This window comes from Ursus americanus, chromosome 16, assembly GCF_024610735.1.
Source record: "Ursus americanus isolate L20-20 chromosome 16, mUrsAme1.1.p, whole genome shotgun sequence".
NCBI classification, from domain to species: Eukaryota; Metazoa; Chordata; class Mammalia; order Carnivora; family Ursidae; genus Ursus; species Ursus americanus.
This window is the reverse complement of record NC_142142.1, coordinates 1,749,837-1,766,359: the sequence shown is the minus strand read 5'-3', so window position 1 is coordinate 1,766,359 and position 16,523 is coordinate 1,749,837. Positions and strand designations below refer to the sequence as shown.

The 16,523-nt window shown below is 53.9% G+C and overlaps 1 protein-coding gene across 6 annotated transcripts in view; it reads right to left on the bottom strand.

The window, feature by feature from the left end:
* Positions 1 to 400: 400 nt before the first annotated feature.
* The window catches only part of DENND2B (DENN domain containing 2B), a 165,164-nt gene continuing 149,041 nt past the window's right edge, over positions 401 to 16,523 (bottom strand). For all 6 annotated transcript variants that reach the window (XM_045803850.2, XM_045803856.2, XM_087868054.1 and 3 more), the window contains 9 exons: positions 13,713 to 13,790; positions 13,009 to 13,149; positions 9,074 to 9,222; positions 5,310 to 5,487; positions 4,979 to 5,020; positions 3,644 to 3,755; positions 2,727 to 2,966; positions 1,755 to 1,841; positions 401 to 1,128 (listed from right to left, as the gene is read on the bottom strand). In XM_045803850.2, the coding sequence (XP_045659806.1) occupies positions 1,094 to 1,128; positions 1,755 to 1,841; positions 2,727 to 2,966; positions 3,644 to 3,755; positions 4,979 to 5,020; positions 5,310 to 5,487; positions 9,074 to 9,222; positions 13,009 to 13,149; positions 13,713 to 13,790 (1,062 nt within the window). In that variant the 3' untranslated portion in view covers positions 401 to 1,093. The remainder of the gene's footprint in view (positions 1,129 to 1,754; positions 1,842 to 2,726; positions 2,967 to 3,643; positions 3,756 to 4,978; positions 5,021 to 5,309; positions 5,488 to 9,073; positions 9,223 to 13,008; positions 13,150 to 13,712; positions 13,791 to 16,523) is intronic.

Here is a 16,523-nt window from a genome sequence, read left to right as displayed (position 1 = left end):
GGGTTGGCTTTCGCTGAGCTTCACCCCACCAATGTCAGGATATCCAAGGATATCTTAAGGGCTTCATACTAAATAGGAAAATGTTCAGATTCACCCAACAGTGGAGTTGAAAGCACTGAGCACTCTTTGCATCACTGGGAACGCTTACAGAGAGTCTGAACAGTTGGTTATTGAAGAGGCAAGCTGAACAAGAACAATGACAAGGTATCTTCTAAGACCAATCATTCGGTTCCAGCCAGAGAACTTGATTTCAGGGCAGGTACGTGACTCACACTGAAGCTAAACTCTTAATGAAGTACTCAGTTCCCTGCATGATGGTGTTTCATTCCTGATCGGCCTCTCTCAGCCCATCTCCCAGGAGAGAGAACTCTAGAAAATGAAGCCAAGGAACACGTAGGGCTCTGGGCCCAAACAACTGTACACTGTTTATTGAGAACACCCGTAGATGGTGGGAAGGAGGGATGCCCTGTACCGCATTGTGGCCACCACTGACTGGGAGCTGGGCCCGGACAGCACTGGCACAGCCGGGGGTGGGGGGTGGGCTTCCCGTGACTCACTGACCATCACAAAGGTGGGAGGAACAAGAGAAGGCCAGGCCCAAGTGCCTGGTACCATGCTGCAAATGGGGATTGATTGGCCTTTGCCTTTCAAAAACGGAGGGTTAGGGGAGGGGTGACTACTAGAAAAAAATAGAAACTCTAAGATCTAAAAAAAAAAAAAAATAGACCTCCTGTACAGAACAAGACAGCATCTGCTCTCCAGGGCCCGAGACTGGCAGCAGGGGCCTCAGGCAGGCAGGCCAGGAGCCTCCAGGGGAAGATCAGTGGTTCGGCTGAGACAGTCAGCTGCACATAATTGGCCAGTCGCCAGCACCCAGCCCCTTGGGAATATACAAATATTTACCAGATTCTCTTTGCTTGTTACAAAAGGAGATAAGAAAGCTTACAGCAGATTATTTACAAACAGTATCCTGGGATATCGTGAAGGCAGAGGTGGGCTGGCTTGGAGGGTGGGGTCCCAGGGGTTCCAAGCAGACCCCCTCCCCAGGCTCCAGGCTCGGCAAGGCACTGGACTCCATTACTGGGACAGGGGCTTAATTCTTCTTGTGGAGGAACTTCATTTTGTTGCCTGTGGGTCAGAGAGCGCAAGAGTGAGAAGGTTTCAGTATCAACTCTCCTAACAGCCCTAACCCTCTCAGTGGGAGACAGGGTTAGAAAGACTGGATTTTAGCTGTGACGGATCTGATCCGGGGCAGTGAAAATATGCTAGAGCTCTAATTAGGGCACTGGTATCAATCACTCTGGAGCTGTGGGCAAGCTATTTAACTTCTTTGGCCCCAATTTCCCTTTAAACTGAGACATGCTATGATTCCATGATTTAGCTGGCCGAGCTCTTTGAAGAGAGTGGAGGTTTTCAGAGAAGGGCACCCTGGCACCGAGACTTCTGTAGACCCTTTTAGGCCTAGAGAAAAGCTCACTGCCCCCAGCATCCTCATAGTCAGTCAGGAAGGAGCACATGGAAAAAGATCTGATTTATGTAAGGATCTGTGGTTTCTCCTGGTTCTGCAATTTGGTAAATGCTAAATGCTCTTGGAGCACTGGGCTGGGAACGTCTTCACGAGGGGATCTCTTACTGTTCTGTCTACAGCCCCAATATAAATACCCACTGGCACTGGTTTAGAGTAGTTTGGGTACAGATCCCCCAGCCCCAGCTTCTTGCTGAACACCTATCTCATGAGTGACCGTGCTACTTACCCAAACCTCGGAGAAACTTATTCATCCCACTCTGCTCAGTGTCTGGGAGTTCCTCTAAATACTGCTCCACTCGCTGCTCAAAGAGGCCTGAGGAAGAGGAGGGACAGGGAAAAGAACACTCACTGCGGGAAGGGAAGGGGAGGCCTGCTGGAGGGGCCACGGGCACAGAGAAACCAAGGATCTGCAATTACAATTTAGGGCAGCATCGTATTAGAATTCAGGCTACCTCCTCAGAACGATAATTAATAGCGTCTCACTGTGCTCACTGCTGAAGCAAGAGGCCCTCAGCACCTTGCCTCCCAGTGCATGTGCCTGAGCTGCATTCCGTAAGGCAAAGATGCCGCTCCTTGTTTCAGAGCTGGGCACCTTTTCTAGGTCCTCTTAGATCACTCTACCACGTTGTTCCAAAAGGTTCGTTAGACTAAATGAACAGTATTAGTGGACAGAAGACGTAATAACCCTGAGGTTAGATAGAAAGATCTTGATGAGATTTAAAAAAAAAAAGGCCTAGAGTGAACTAAGCTGTTGAAATGACTAGAGACAAGGTGACCTTCTATTCTGAATGGAGGCTGCCACCAACCTCAGAGAGCTAGCTCAATTTTCTTGAAGGGCTTCTCCAACACGTGGTTCTTAGAACCCCCTAACTTGTTCAATCTGGTCTTTTCCTCTGAATAAGAAGGGCATCTGAAGAGGGGATGGGCTACCAATGGCATGCTGCTCTTGGGTGGAGAGGAGCCCTACCAGACACATGGCTCCAGCCTGTGTGCAGCCTTTGGAAGCCACTCACTGCAACAGGAGGAGAAGAAAGCTCCCTTGGCGGCTTCTTTCAGAAGAAAGGCATGTTAGGAGGCCTGGCCCTAGCCGATAGCTAAGAGCTTCCATCATGGTGCCCAGATATTCAGGCCTACTAGTAAGCAGACAACTCACAGAAGAGGGCTCATAGTCCCCAACCCCAAGCTTTTCTGGCCTTACCCTTTGCCCGACATTTTCTTAGCTCCCTGTCTTGGATGAAGCCAGCAAACATCTGAGATTCCATAAAAACCTCAAGAAAACGGCGGATGCTTTTGGAGGCCACAGACTTGCGGAAGGCCTCTCGCTGAAAGGCCCTCTCTCCCTTCTCGCTCTGAGTCAGGAAGAGGGAGTAGTGCCCAACAGTCTCCACAAAGAACCGGATAAACACCTCCGACACCAGCCCATTGAGGGTATTACATTCTGGAAGAGAAAAGACAAATCTTTGAGGTTCAGGTCAAGAACCGGTCATCTCCAACCTTCGACCCCAACCTCTAGCTGGTATTGTCTCCCTCTCCCCAAGAGAATTTCTAGCCGGAACCACTTATCTGTTTTTGGAACTTTAACTCTTGTGCTCCTGGGCTTGTAACCAGCACCTGAGCTGGAAGGTCAGAAACTGTGCTCTGCACATGGAAGTTGGCAAATACTCACTGTGCGAATGACAGTGGAAATCAGAGACCAGAGGATCGCGTTCCCCACACCCCTCACCCTTGGTGGTTTTCCTGGGCTTCACAAGAGGAGCCATATGTCTTTGGGTTTTCCTTCTCAAACCTTCTGAGGTAGAGAAGAATTAGAGAGAAGAGGGTAGCTTTATAGCCTGGGCCACCCTAGATGTGCCCCCAGTGTTGCTTATGTTTCTCCACTCCCTCTGACAAAACACCACAATACTTCTCTCCCCTCAGGCCCATTACTCCCTGAGCCCACTGGTAGTGGGGCTAGAGGATTCTAGACCAGCCTGAGACCAAGGTCCTATACCTGGAGCCTCGTCAACCAGAAGGGTCTGGTGTGTAGAAACAGGGTCCTGGTACCACGAGGCCCTGATCCAGAGCAGAGGGAACCCGGGGCCAGAGCTGACTCTGCCCGGGGCAAGCCTCACTCACCATCATCGGAGTCGCTGTCAGAGTCCTGGGAGATCAGTTCGTTCTTCCTCTCTAGAGCCTGCTCCAGAGCCGCCTGCAACTTCCTCGGTAACAGTGTGTCCTCATCATCCATCTACAGGGGAAGGAAACACAGTCATCATAATCACAGACACTGACTAACCACTTACTATATGCCGGGCCCTGTCTGAAGAGCTTAACTATATAATCTTCTTCATTCCTCCCCCAAATCCTGATACTATTATCAACCTCATTTCACAATGAGAAGCTGAGCACAGACAGAGGTTAAGAAACTCGTCCAAGGGGCGCCTGGGTGGCTCAGTCGTTAAGCGTCTGCCTTCGGCTCAGGGCATGATCCCGGCGTTATGGGATCGAGCCCCACATCAGGCTCCTCCGCTATGAGCCTGCTTCTTCCTCTCCCACTCCCCCTGCTTGTGTTCCCTCTCTCGCTGGCTGTCTCTCTCTCTCTGTCAAATAAATAAATAAAATCTTAAAAAAAAAGAAAAGAAACTCATCCAAGGTCACACGGATAAAAAAGGTAGTGGAGGCCGTGGCATTCACTGCCGCAGACCAGCTCGGGGTTCCTCGCCCAGCACCCCGATAAAGCCTCCCCGCTCCTCCATCTCCAGCTCCCAGGTGGGAAGCAGGGCTGGCTCAAGGCGGGGAACCTGTGGCCCAGCCTGCGTCTCAGGTATGAGGGTAGGCTGTCCTTCCTGCCTCTGCATTCCGGTTCCGTCTCTGTACCCTGATGCCTTGTACCAGGACTGGCGGCTGTGAGTGGTGTGTAACAGACTGTACATGCCCAGAGGGTGCGTCAGTGGGCTGTGCTCCTTAGTGGAGAGCCGGAGGATTGCCATGACTACCAAAGGCTTTCCGAAGCTGGCGACGATGACTGCAAACCTTGACATTCCACAGCATTCTGCGCATCATGCGTAATCCCCCCCCAACATTTCGAGGCAGGTGGTGTCACCATGTCTGCTTCAGAGATGAGAACTCTGGCTCAGAGAAGTTCGGAGGCCTGTGTGACATTGTGTGGCTCAAAGGTGGCAGAGCCAGACCTCAAGTGTTCAGACTTCCGGGCCATGTTCTTCACACTCCCATACTCCCATTGCACTGGATGATCCCAACCAGAAAGGCAGATCCCGCTGGTCTCAAGACTTCCCAGATCAGTTTCTCCCCACCCTTGTCTAGTCTGTGAACATGGAGCCCAGAGAGCTCTACAAATCGGCTGTGAAGGTTGAACAATGCGTGTAACAGTGTTGGGTACCCTGGGGCCTGCAGCAAACAAGCACCTACCCTAGGGCAGGCCATATTCTGTGGGGTCCTGCTCTTTCTTACCTGTCGGATGAATCGGTCGGATCCCAGATTCACCATCAGTGCCTAAGAGAAAGAGTCATTAATGAGCTCCTGCAATGCCCTCCCTAGGCCTCCAGACCTCCTGGATTCCCAGAGTCAGACAACAGGAATAACTCCATCCAGGGATAGAGTGCTCAGGGAAAAGGGATAAGACCTGGGTAGAGAGGCCCAGAGGCCACAAGTGAGAGGAGCCTAGTGGTCTTGGTCCCTTCCTTTCCCCCTCTGCCCCTCCCTCCCTCCCGGGAGTTTCTGTTCCTTCAGTTCCTTCCTTCCTCCACCCCTCACCCAGCTGGTCCCCCAGACAATGGCCCACCTCCTCCACAGGCAGCTCCTTCAGTTTGGGGAGGGAGCTGGAGAGCAGGCCAACCAGGAAGGGTGTGGGACAGCAGACGATGTCAATCATGGAGGCCGGAAGGACAGGAATGAAGGTGTGCTGCCAGGAGAAGGGGTAGAGCAAGGCCACCACGGCATGGGAGCAGCTGGAGAGGGTACTGGTAGACAGACAGACAGACAAGCACCTGAGCCCAGGCCCAGCACCTTTGGGGAAGGGGAGTTAGAACATCCTTTTATAGGTAAACCACCTGGTGCAACAAAAGTGCTAATGGAGTTCAGGTCAGGGTGTGACCCAGCAGACTGGTGAAGCCCCCACATTCCCACTGCTCAGGGCCTCAAGGACACTGGTACCAGACCTTCTTTGGGACTCAACCGAGGAACAGCCATGAAGGTACACAGCAACACTTAAACTCACAAACGACTCACATACACACCCTCAAGGGCCACCCTAATGCACAGACAGGCCTAACCTGGTGGGGAAGTATCACCTGAAGCCAGAGAAAATGAAGGCAAGGGGAGCAAGAGTTGATCACTGATTCGTAGTGTATAAGAGCTGGAAGGCCCTCTGAGGTCATCTTATCAATTATTCATGTTATAGCTGGGGCCACAGCTACGAAGGGTTAGTTTCCTAAGAGGCCGACCTGGGACACAACCGGTTTTCCTGTCTCCCAGCCCAGTGTCACTTGACTACTCTGCCGTCTATCCAACCCTTCCTTGCTGTAACCGCAAAAGTGGTCTGACTGAGGATCGCTGACTGAGGTGAGGAGCCCGGCGCCACTCCTACCAAGCTGAAAAAAGTGCCCACGCCCATCTTTCTTCTCAGGCTCCAAAATATAGCCTAAGGTCTCAGTGGGGTCATCCCTCTCTCGGCCTAGAGGGGGCTCCAGGCCTCTACACCCAGCAGCACTCCAGGACCGGCCATTTGAGCAGAATGACCAAAGCAAGAGGGGAGGAAGACCTCTACGGTGCTAGCTGGAAGGAAAAGGGGGTGTACACTCCCCATGTGTTGAGGGCTGGTGTGGGGCACTGGCAAACACAGGAGACACACCTGGCTTGAACAACCCTTCTGCTGGGAGGAGAATCAAAGGCCCTCCCCTAGGGACCATACTATAGATGAGAAGGCAGCGGCCCACAGTCCAGTTCAGTTTTAAGCTTGACTTTCCCACTCTGACCCTCTGCCTCTATTGGTCCCACCTATTAGCCACAAGAGACTCTCCTTGATCAGCTCCAGCAGGAAGTCTCCCCCTTTCCTGACTAATGCCCCACTAGTCAGAGAACATGGTTCCAACCCATGACAGAAACAAACCCCCTCTTCTAGAAGGACCTCTGGATGTTCTCAAGTGTTCTGTCAGCCGGTGCCTTGCTTGTCTGTCCTGCCACCCTACAGACACCTAAAACAGTGCTGGGTCGTGAGGCAGAGACACAGGTGTCCTGGCTCTGACAGCCCTCCCCCTGGGGACAGTAGCTCCCCCCCCCAACACCTCGAGGACAGCCATCTGGAAAAGAACTAGAAAAGGGCTGTCTCAGGGCTGAGGGACACACTGACCTCCACCTTCCCCTCCACTGGGCCTGGCTCTTTGGAGACAGGAGGTTTTGTACAGCCCCTACGGCTGGTCACCGCAGAGCCTGTACACACATACAGTGCACCCCTCCCATATACTCAGATGTCAAAACTAGACCTGGAGGAGCAAAGGATTTATGGACAACCTGACCATGAGCAGGCTGGACTCACTAAGCCCTGACCCAGTCCAGGCCTGTGTGCCACCACTGGACTGCCCACCCTGCCCCTCTCCAGTCACAGGCAGACCCTGAGGAGGGTGGATATCTTTTCTTAGACCCAAGAGTGGCAGAACTTGAATGCTGAGCCCAGCAAAGAACAGAGCCCTGGGGTACTTTCCTTCCAGAATGGTGCAGGAATGTGCTCAGAGGCAGGGGCGGCCAAAGGAAACAAGAGCTGTCTTCAGGGCCCTACTGGAGCTGGGCTACGGGTGGGGGTGGCAAAGAGGAAGCCCTGAGTCAGGGAATGGAACCTTCAGGAAAAAGAAACCTCAGGGTCTAGGCTTCAGTAGGGACACCACGGTCTGGCCAGACTAGAGCCTCCCTGGCTGAGGGACAGTGAACATGGGTGGCAGGGAGGCAGCAGACAGGGGCTCCATGGGGCTGCTGTCCCTGGCTCGTTCCAGCTGCCAGTCTCGGCCCCTTCCTGAAGGACCACAAGACACACACAACTGTGGGATGCAGAAACACTGAGGCTGGGGTGGGAGGTGAGGGGCCGTTTTCATTTCTAAAGCAGGTCTTCTCTGGAAAAGTCGACAGCCCTGGCATTTCCTCCTCTTCCTTCTCCTGGGCAGAGGGTAGGCCTGGCATCCTGCCCCAGTGCCCCGTGAGGGCATTCAGGAGTCCCTTTCTCCTGCTCCCCTCAGTAGCCCCTCACACAGACAGAAAGGAAGACCCCAGGGAGCCTGGGCCTACTGAGGACCAACCCGAAAGAGGCTTTCCCTTTTCTGCCCTCCTATCAGCACCTGGCAGGCATATGGTATGGCACAGAACAGGTGGGTGAATAAATGTCCAAATGACTGAATTAAGTCCACCACTCTAAAGAAACCATTTCTTCCCGTGATGGAGTCTTTGACCAAAAAAATATACGTGTTGCCAAGATCTCATCCTCTACTTGCCTGTCCACTCCCCACATACACCCCATGCTATATGGTTTAAGTATCTGTGCCCTCCAAAATGCCCATGTTGAAACCCTAAACCCCAAAGATGAGGTGGGGCCTTTGGGAGGTGGTTAGGTCATGAAGGCGGGGCCCTCATGAATGGGATTCGTGCTCTTATAGAACAGACCCACAGAGCTCCGTCGCCCCTTCCACCGCAGTGAGAAGGCTCTGGCTGTGAACCAGGAAGCAGGCCCTCACCTGAACGTATCCATGCTGGCACCCTGAGCTTTGATGTCCAGCTTCTGGAACTGTGAGAAATACACTTCTGTCGTTTACAAGCCACCCGGTCCGGTGTTTTGTTACAGCAGCCTGAATAGACTGCGACACTTTTAAATCTTGACTGCCTAGAAGAGCTCAACTCCTTCCACAAACCAGATCTTGGAATCTCTACCTCTAAAATCCTAAATGCCAATGTTCTGGACCAAGACCTATGATCCTCCCAGCTGTTTTCTTATTCCTCCTAAATTAGCTCCCCTACCCCATGGGCACCTCCTGGCCCTGGACATCTTTTCCCTCTCCTAGTTTGACTGGCCAGCTTTCCTGTAACCACTCGCCTCCCTGGCACCCTCCATGCCTCCCTCACCTTGTCCTTCTCCACAAATCCCCAGGTGTCTTCTCCAGGTGATGCCCTAACTGGCTCCTCCCTGGGGGGCTCAGCACTCCTCTGACCCCTAGTCCGTGCTCCTGCCCCTTCCTCACGTGGCTCTGCCTAAGAGTTCAGCACTCTCCTCAAACTCCACATCCCACAGAGATGGCCTTGCCTCCCGCTCCAGAGGAAGTGTAACCATCAGCCAGAAATCTTACTCCACCTTTCTCCCTATCGACGTCTTTCATCTGCACACTCTTGGCTGGGGCAAAAGAAGAAATGCCGACGCCTCTTCCCTCAGGCCACGTCCTCCCTGGGGTTCGCAATCCTGCCACACCAATACCACAGAAGCTGGCACACAGTAGGGCTCGTAAATACGTGTCAGATTAATCCGTGGATGTGCCTTCCCCCTCTTCTCCACCTCGCCCTGCTGGGCCTTACCTGAGCTTATCTGCCACAAAAATGACCCGGCGCTCTAGCAGCAGCGAGGCAAAGATCCGGATGAGCTGGCGCACGCTGAGGCAGGCGAAGAGGCACTCAAAGTCCACGTGCTCCAGCCGGGAATCCGTGGGCCGCCGCAGCTCCAACACCTGCAGGAGAACGAGGGGAGACGTGGGTCAAGGCAGGCGAGGTGCGGTCACTCCCGGGTCCTCCGCAAAGTGACGGGCTGTAGGTTTTTCTCCCCACTGTCCCTTTTCCGGGTTTCTAATCTACCCCAATATGCAATAAGACCCAGTCTCCCTCTCCCCTCAGACCACAGCTCTGTTCCCGTAGTACTCGGACACCTAGCCTGTCAACAAGAGGGCTAATTGGAACGTGGGGAAGGCTCCAGAAGGAAGCGTGGATGAGCCATCCATCAGGCTCACAGGAAAAGGAGGAGGTGACTACTCTTATAGATAAGGAGAATGAGGAGACCACACAGCTCTACCTGTGGGGTACTCCCTGCCCCCCGGTCCACCTCCCCAAGCAGAGGTCTTGGCACCCACACTGACCAGATCCCATAACCAATCGCTGCTCCCCAGGCCATAGGAAGAGAAGCATCTCCTTATCCCTTGACTGCCATCTCTCAGAAGGCAATGCCAGTGTCCTTGTTGCCACGTCCTCTCCCTTTCCTGCTAGAGTTTCCTTCCAGAGGTCATGTTTGTCCTACCATTCTGGTCTCTATCTCTATCAGCCTGTCTACTCTCTGTGCCAGGGACAAGGAAAACACAAGGAGAGGGCTGGCTATTCCACCACCGTGCCAGGAAGCAGGACTTTATCAGGGCTGGACCTAGCCGTCCTCCCTCCAGGGGGTTGCAAGGCCACTCCCAAGGTCAGTGCTATGGCACAAAAAGCCACTTCCCTGGGGGCAGTCCTGAGGGTGAAGAGTTGCAGTTGACCTAGCGGTGAGAGCAGGAGGAACTGCTGACACTCAGGCCAAGCTGAAGCAGCTGCCACAGGGGCCTGCCTAGTCTTCTCCTCAGTCTCTCAGAGCACGTGGGCAGCAAGGATGTGCAGGCCTCCTACTAAGTAGGGGAAAACCGTGTTCCCTCATAGAGCCCATGGAGTCAGAGCTCTCTTTTCCAGGGGCTTTTACCCCACATCATCTCATTTATTCCTCAGGGTCTACACAAGGGAAGTTCGAACTCCTAGCTCAATATTCATCCCTCTGGCTCCCAAAGAAGCAGCAACATGGAAAAAGTTGCCCTAACGATCAGTGGACACTATCTTTCCCACCTGCTGGCAAACTCCTAGAAGGTCCAGTGACGAGCACAATGCCGTGCATACACAAAATACTCAGGGAATGGGGCCTGAAGGAAACCCACACCACAAGGACACCAGAGGCCTCTGTATGGGACCCCCATCCTTGCCCCCAGAAGTTACAGTGATGCTCCCCCACACCACCCCTCCACCCCCAAGAGCCTGCAGCAGTCCAACAGGCTCGGCTCTGCAGCACAGCACCACGCTCTGACTACCCCTGAGGCCCAGGCCCCCTGCAGGGTGTGAGAATTCACAGAAGCAGCTTGTGGGACCTGGGCCTCTACTCATGCATCGCTGCCCTCAAGGATCACAGTCCAGTGGGGCCAACTGAATCTAAGCAACCACAGCTGTGAGACTGGTGTCAGACAAGGAAGCCACAATTCACATCTGCACAGGGGGCCACAAGGGTGGAGAGGAAGGGCAGCAGCCCCAGCTGAGGCAGGGAGGGGTTGGGGCAATGGCTGAGTGCACAAGAGAACTTCTTTTGGAAGGAGAGAAGGGACTAGACCTCGAGGCAAAATGAGGCAGGGTTCAGCCACAGTAAGTAATTCAACTCAGTGTGATGAGAAGTGAGCCGGGGAGGGTGGGCCAGCCCAAAGGGCTCCCAGGCGTGCTGCTGGGATCTCCGGCCAGGGCCAGCCATCCTGCGCCAGACCTCTCGAGAAGCCTAAAGTCCCTCCAGCGAAGTGTGGGAGAAAAGAGGCCGAGAGAAAGCCCTGCAATGGCATTCACACCGTGTTTCTTTACTCAGACCCTCTCCCGCTCTCTGCAACAATGAAATAATTTCTTTTTCCTCTCCCAAAGCCCAGCACCCACCTCTCACTCTCAGAGGATGACCTTCTTTTCCATTTTGAGAAAACTGAAGCCATCAGATGAGAAGCTAGAACCTACACGCCATGGCCCTTGTCTGCCATCGCACAAGGAAGTGCCCATCTCTCCTAACTGAAGCCAGTCCCTCCCTGGATCCCCCAGCCCTGCCGCTCCCAGGCCACAGTCTGACTGTCCCCTCCCTCTCCTGACTATCTCCTTTCACCTCTGCCTCCGCTGGGCCATTCCCACCAGCCCCCAGATGACCACCTTCAGCAAACTCCCCCTTTCAACCACTGTCCCCTTCCCTAGTCCTCTTAGCAACCAAGCCTCTTGAAAAGAAGTCTACACAGGCTGTTTCTGCTTTCTCACCCCTCTCCACTTCTCAACTCCCTCCACTGAGGTATCTGGGCCCCTCATTCCCACTCCCCCGAGATCTACTCTCGTCGAGGCAGCCGGCCATTCCTCATCCTGACCTCACCTAAGCACCCCTTCCTTCTTAAGATGCCCCCTTCCTTGGCTTCCAAGCCACAGCCTGCTCTTCCTCCTGTCTTCCCACTCCTAGGGGTCGCTCCTCTCTGTCAGCAGGATCCCCAAATGTTGGAGCTCCCCAGGTCTGACGAGGACCGCGTCCGGGCTTTCTTTTCTTCCCTATCTACACTTTCTGCTATGAAATATCCTCTCTTGGGGGCCACACAGGTATCTTAAACATAACAGACACAAAATCCACCTCCCTGCTTCCTCCTCGGAGCCCGCTTACCATCCACAGGCAGCACGCCAGCAGCGACCCTGTCACTCAAGCCAGGAGGCTGGGAGTTAGCCTTAAAGTCTCCCTAACATGTATTCCATATTTCCACTCAACACAAAGTGCTTCTGATCTTAATTCTAAAGTATACCTCAACTTCACCTGTGTCTCACCTTTCTTACCACACCTTAATCCAACCTCCTACTCTCACCTCCTGTCCGTACTACCGTACGGCAGCCCAGCTGGTCTCCCTGTTTTCACTCCAATCCATGCTCTCCACAGCAGCCAGAATGAGCTTTGAAAAATATATCTCAGATCTTATAACCCCGCTTTAGATAAACTCCAAACTCCTTAACTTGGCCCAGCAGGCGCACTGTGGTGCGGCCCTCGCTGCCTGTCCTGCCCAGCTCACTACCCTTTGGACCATCTTGGCCTTTTTCAGTTCCTTGTCACTTTGCCAACATGTGCCCTTGCAGGTGCGACTCCCCCTGGAATAACCTTCTCCCATCCACACCCTTCTCTGTCAGTCTCCCTCCCCCACTTCATTTAGCTGACTCTACTCACCTTAGTCACGTCCTCGGAGGTGGCCTTCCCGGGCCCCCTAACATCAAGCAGGTCCCCGGTCACACCTCCCACTCCCATGCTTGCACGTGGCACTCACGACACTTAGTAATCATCTACTAGAAGCAGACGTGTGTAGTTGGTACTGGTGTCGCCCGCTAGATTAGGAACCCCTCAGGGACACAGCTGTGGCCCACCTCAGCGTCACGACTGCGCCAAGGTCTGGTGCCATCCCTGACTGTGAAAGAGCACTACCTGTAAACCGGTGAATGAAGAAAAGGAGGGCAGGTGCAATGCAGCTGAGTCCAGGCAGGTCAGGGAAGGCCCCTAGGAGCTGCAGGGAGTTGGGCTCCAACGACAGTTCTGTCCTTCACTTTTCCAGTCCCTGCCGATTAGCTGTACACACACTGTAAGCGAGGAAGGGGCTGTGCTCTGCCCCTCCCAGGGACGGAAGCCTTGGCTAGGCAGGCCTTCCTCCAGCCCCCATCCATAGTCGGAGAGAAGAGGCAGCAGAAATCCCTACCTCATTGCCAGCACCTGGAAGAAATGTCTTCACTTTGATGGTCTTCCCTGGGGCAGGGAAGGGCGACTCCATGAGACTTCTCATGAAGGGGTAGACCAAGGCGGCAGAGATCCCACGCCGGCGCTCCACCTCATCTAGGACCTGTGCCCATCACCAGCAGCCGGAAGAGGAAGGGTGTCAAGGCGCTGCCCTTCCCTACCTCCTGGGCAGAGAAGCGGGCGGCCTAGCATCTGACCGGCCGGGGCCAAAAGCCAGGGGACAGGAGGACTGTCTTCACACCCCATCCTTCCTGTTTCCCTTGGCACTGGATGACTGCTTGCTCACTAACTTGTCCTTGCCTCACACCCACGAGTTGGGCAAAGGAAACACCACTTGAGAGTCGGGTCCCTGGGCACTTGGCTTCCCCAAGGGGGGAGGGGGTTTCTGTCCCCAAGGCCTCTGGCTCTGCCCATGGCCCAGGGTGGACTGTGACATTGGCAGACCATCTGGCACAGGAGCTGAGGAGATGCCAGCTGGCCAGATGGGGAGCCAGGCTTGGGAACAGGAAGGAGTCCAAGAGCTCCCTGGACTCGCTCTCGCATTCTCTTGCTCGCGCCCGCTCGCTCGCGCACACAGGTGGTTTTCTCATCTGAGCTGGCCACAGATACTCCTGTGGGAGCTGTCAGCTGGGGAAAGGGGAGGGAAGCAAGCCAGAGCCCTCTTACCTTGGAAAACAAGCCGAAGCAGCCAAGGCGGCTGATGACACAGTATACCTCTGGCAGCCGAGGCCCTTTCCCACTGGGCTGGGTCGGACGAGGCGGAGGAGAGACAGACAGATACAGAGAAGGCACGATTACTGTATGTGGCTCCTTTTCCCGGGCAACCGAGGACTAAGGACTGATTGAGTGGACAACTGCAAGCCTCTTCTAAACCGCTACTCAACAGGCCCCCAGAGGAAAGGCTGGCACTCTTCTTCGGGGGGCAGGCTTCAGCCTCCATTGGGTCTTCCAGCCCCAGGGGCCAGACTCCTGCTGACATCCTCCAAGGAGGACGCTGACAGAGGCTGGCGAAGGAGGAAGCAGCCTCGCAGAAGCTACAGGATGATTTGTGGATTTACAAGGCGAGGGCTGGGCATCCAGAGGACGCAATGGTCATGAAAAGAACCTGTGTACATTCCTGGAGCAAGCCATGGAGTCCCCTGCCCCCCACAGGGCACATTCTGTAAAACTTCCCCATTCTAGGTTCCCCTTGCCTCCCTTCCTCTATCCACCCCATTCTAGTAAGACAAACCCAACATAGATAAGGGCAGCAAACTACTATTTACTGAATGTTTACCGTATCTGAGGCCTGGGGCTTGGTACTTTACCAACGACCTGAGAGAGGGAGTGCATGGGCGCTATCATCTGCATTTTACAGATGAGTAAACTGAGTTACAAACATAGTAAGCCATTGCCCCAGGACATGCATCTAACAGTCATGGAGCCAGGAGTCCGTCTTGGCGTCTGATTTGCTGTCTTGAAGAAGCATGCTGCCTTCTGACAGGACAGAAGGGAAAGGGACGCAAAGACAGAACAGAGGTATGCTAGGAGTGGGGGCAAAGGAAAAAGGGGATTGAAAAGGTGAGTGGCTGCAGGAGATGTGCACTGAGAGCTCCCCAGGCCTGGAGTCCCCAAATGCAGGTTGGGGTGAGGCCCAGGAGTCTACTTCTCCAGCCGGGGGCTGGCAGGGCTCTGCGGCTGCCTCTGGCTCAGAGGCCTGAGTGCCTGGCAAGGCCGAGTAGGGAGGGGGCAGAAGAGCAGGTGCTGGCCCCTCATGCAGGCTGCTAAGCAAATGCAGATGGGTCTATTTCAGTTTCCAAACCTGCTGGCCACACGTCACAGATCTAAAGAGAAGGCAGAATCTGTTTTTGTCCATATTAGGCCTGAAACTCACTCCTCTCTCTTTCCCTCTCCCCCGCCTCCCCTAAAGCCCCAAGTGATTAAATCAAGTATGTGGGATTTGGGTTAGAATCATTGTGTCCAATCTGCAGGAATGCCGAGCTAGTGCCAGCCCCCTTGGCAGGGACCCAGCCCAAGCCCTCTCTGAGCACGCCAGGACAAACATGCTCTTCCCTGGGGGCAGCAGGCCCGCTGCAAAGGAGCAGCCCTGCTGCATCACTATTCCTGCAAAGGCAGCCTTAGGAATGCTCCTCTCCGGGCCCAGGTGAACCTGGGGGCATGCTGGCCTCTGCCTGGCTCCCCACCTGGCATCCGTACTGCTCCACATTCCCTTAGCCCTACTCACCATTCAATATCCAAATATCCCTTCTCCCCAGACTACCCTTTGGGGCGATGCAAGAGTATCAGACTTGGTGTTAAGGAACTTAGAGTCAATCCTGGCTCTGTCTCTCACTGGTTGTGTGGTCCTGGGCAAGTTATTCCCCCTGAGTCTTAGTTTCTTAATCTACAGAAAGTGACAGAGTACTACTCCATGAACTACCCTAAGGATTAAAACAGGTGACATACTTCAGGCATCCAGCCTGGAACATAATAGGTCCTAAAGAGTAGTTTATTCCCTTTGTCTTCCCTTCTACATTCAGTCTGACCCCCTCTACTAGACTATCTAAAATTCCTCGAGGACTGGACTGGATTCACATCTAACTCCTCTTTATGTGCCTTTAACATGATGCCTGACCCTCAGTGGGAGTACGGTACATGTTTCAGAATGAATGAATGAATGAATGAATGGCCCAGAATCCTTTGTCTGGGGTCCCTGCTATACATGACCCTTGCCTAGGATCCTTCTCAGCTGCCCCTAGACTGGCATCTAGTGAGTCCTTGTCCCACGATGGCACGGGAACCCGGAAACACTGCTGATAGCCCAAACCAACAACATCCCTAGTGAGCTCCAGGGGAGAGTACAACAGGGCTCTCTCTTTACCTTCCCTCAATCTATTTCCCAGGACTAACAGGAAGGGTGATGGGGAAGGGCTTCTCTCTATATAACATGGCTTATATTTTCAAAACCCTCCCTTTTCCCTGTGTTCCAGGCATCTCTCCCAGAATCCCACAGAAGGTACTGCTCTGTCCACCTCAGCCTCCAACACTACCAGACCATGGACAGGATGCCTCCTCACATCAGCTGGCCAGGTATGGGCATGAGGAAGGTTGTCCTCCACCCATCTGATGCACACACATACTGCTGGGGTGACATGATCCTGCAAACCAGCAACAGCAGCCAGAGCCCAGGAGCCCGAGGGAAATGAGTGAGAAGAAGTGTAGGAAAGTTAAAAACACAGATCAGCCCAGTAGAAGGTGATCCATTCTCTCCTCTTATTGCAGTTTATCTTAGATCCTGGGGCCTGATCGGAGGGGTCACTCTGAGTGCTGCCACCCCAGGAGTGCCTCATCTGTGCGCCTGCCTGCGTGTGTGTGTGCACGCACACGCGTGTGTATGTGTCGGGGGTGGCCTCAAGGAGCATACAAGGAAGCAGAATGTAGAATCTCATAAAGCTAGAGTTGAAGAAGGTGCACACACACACGGGGGCCCAGTCCCCC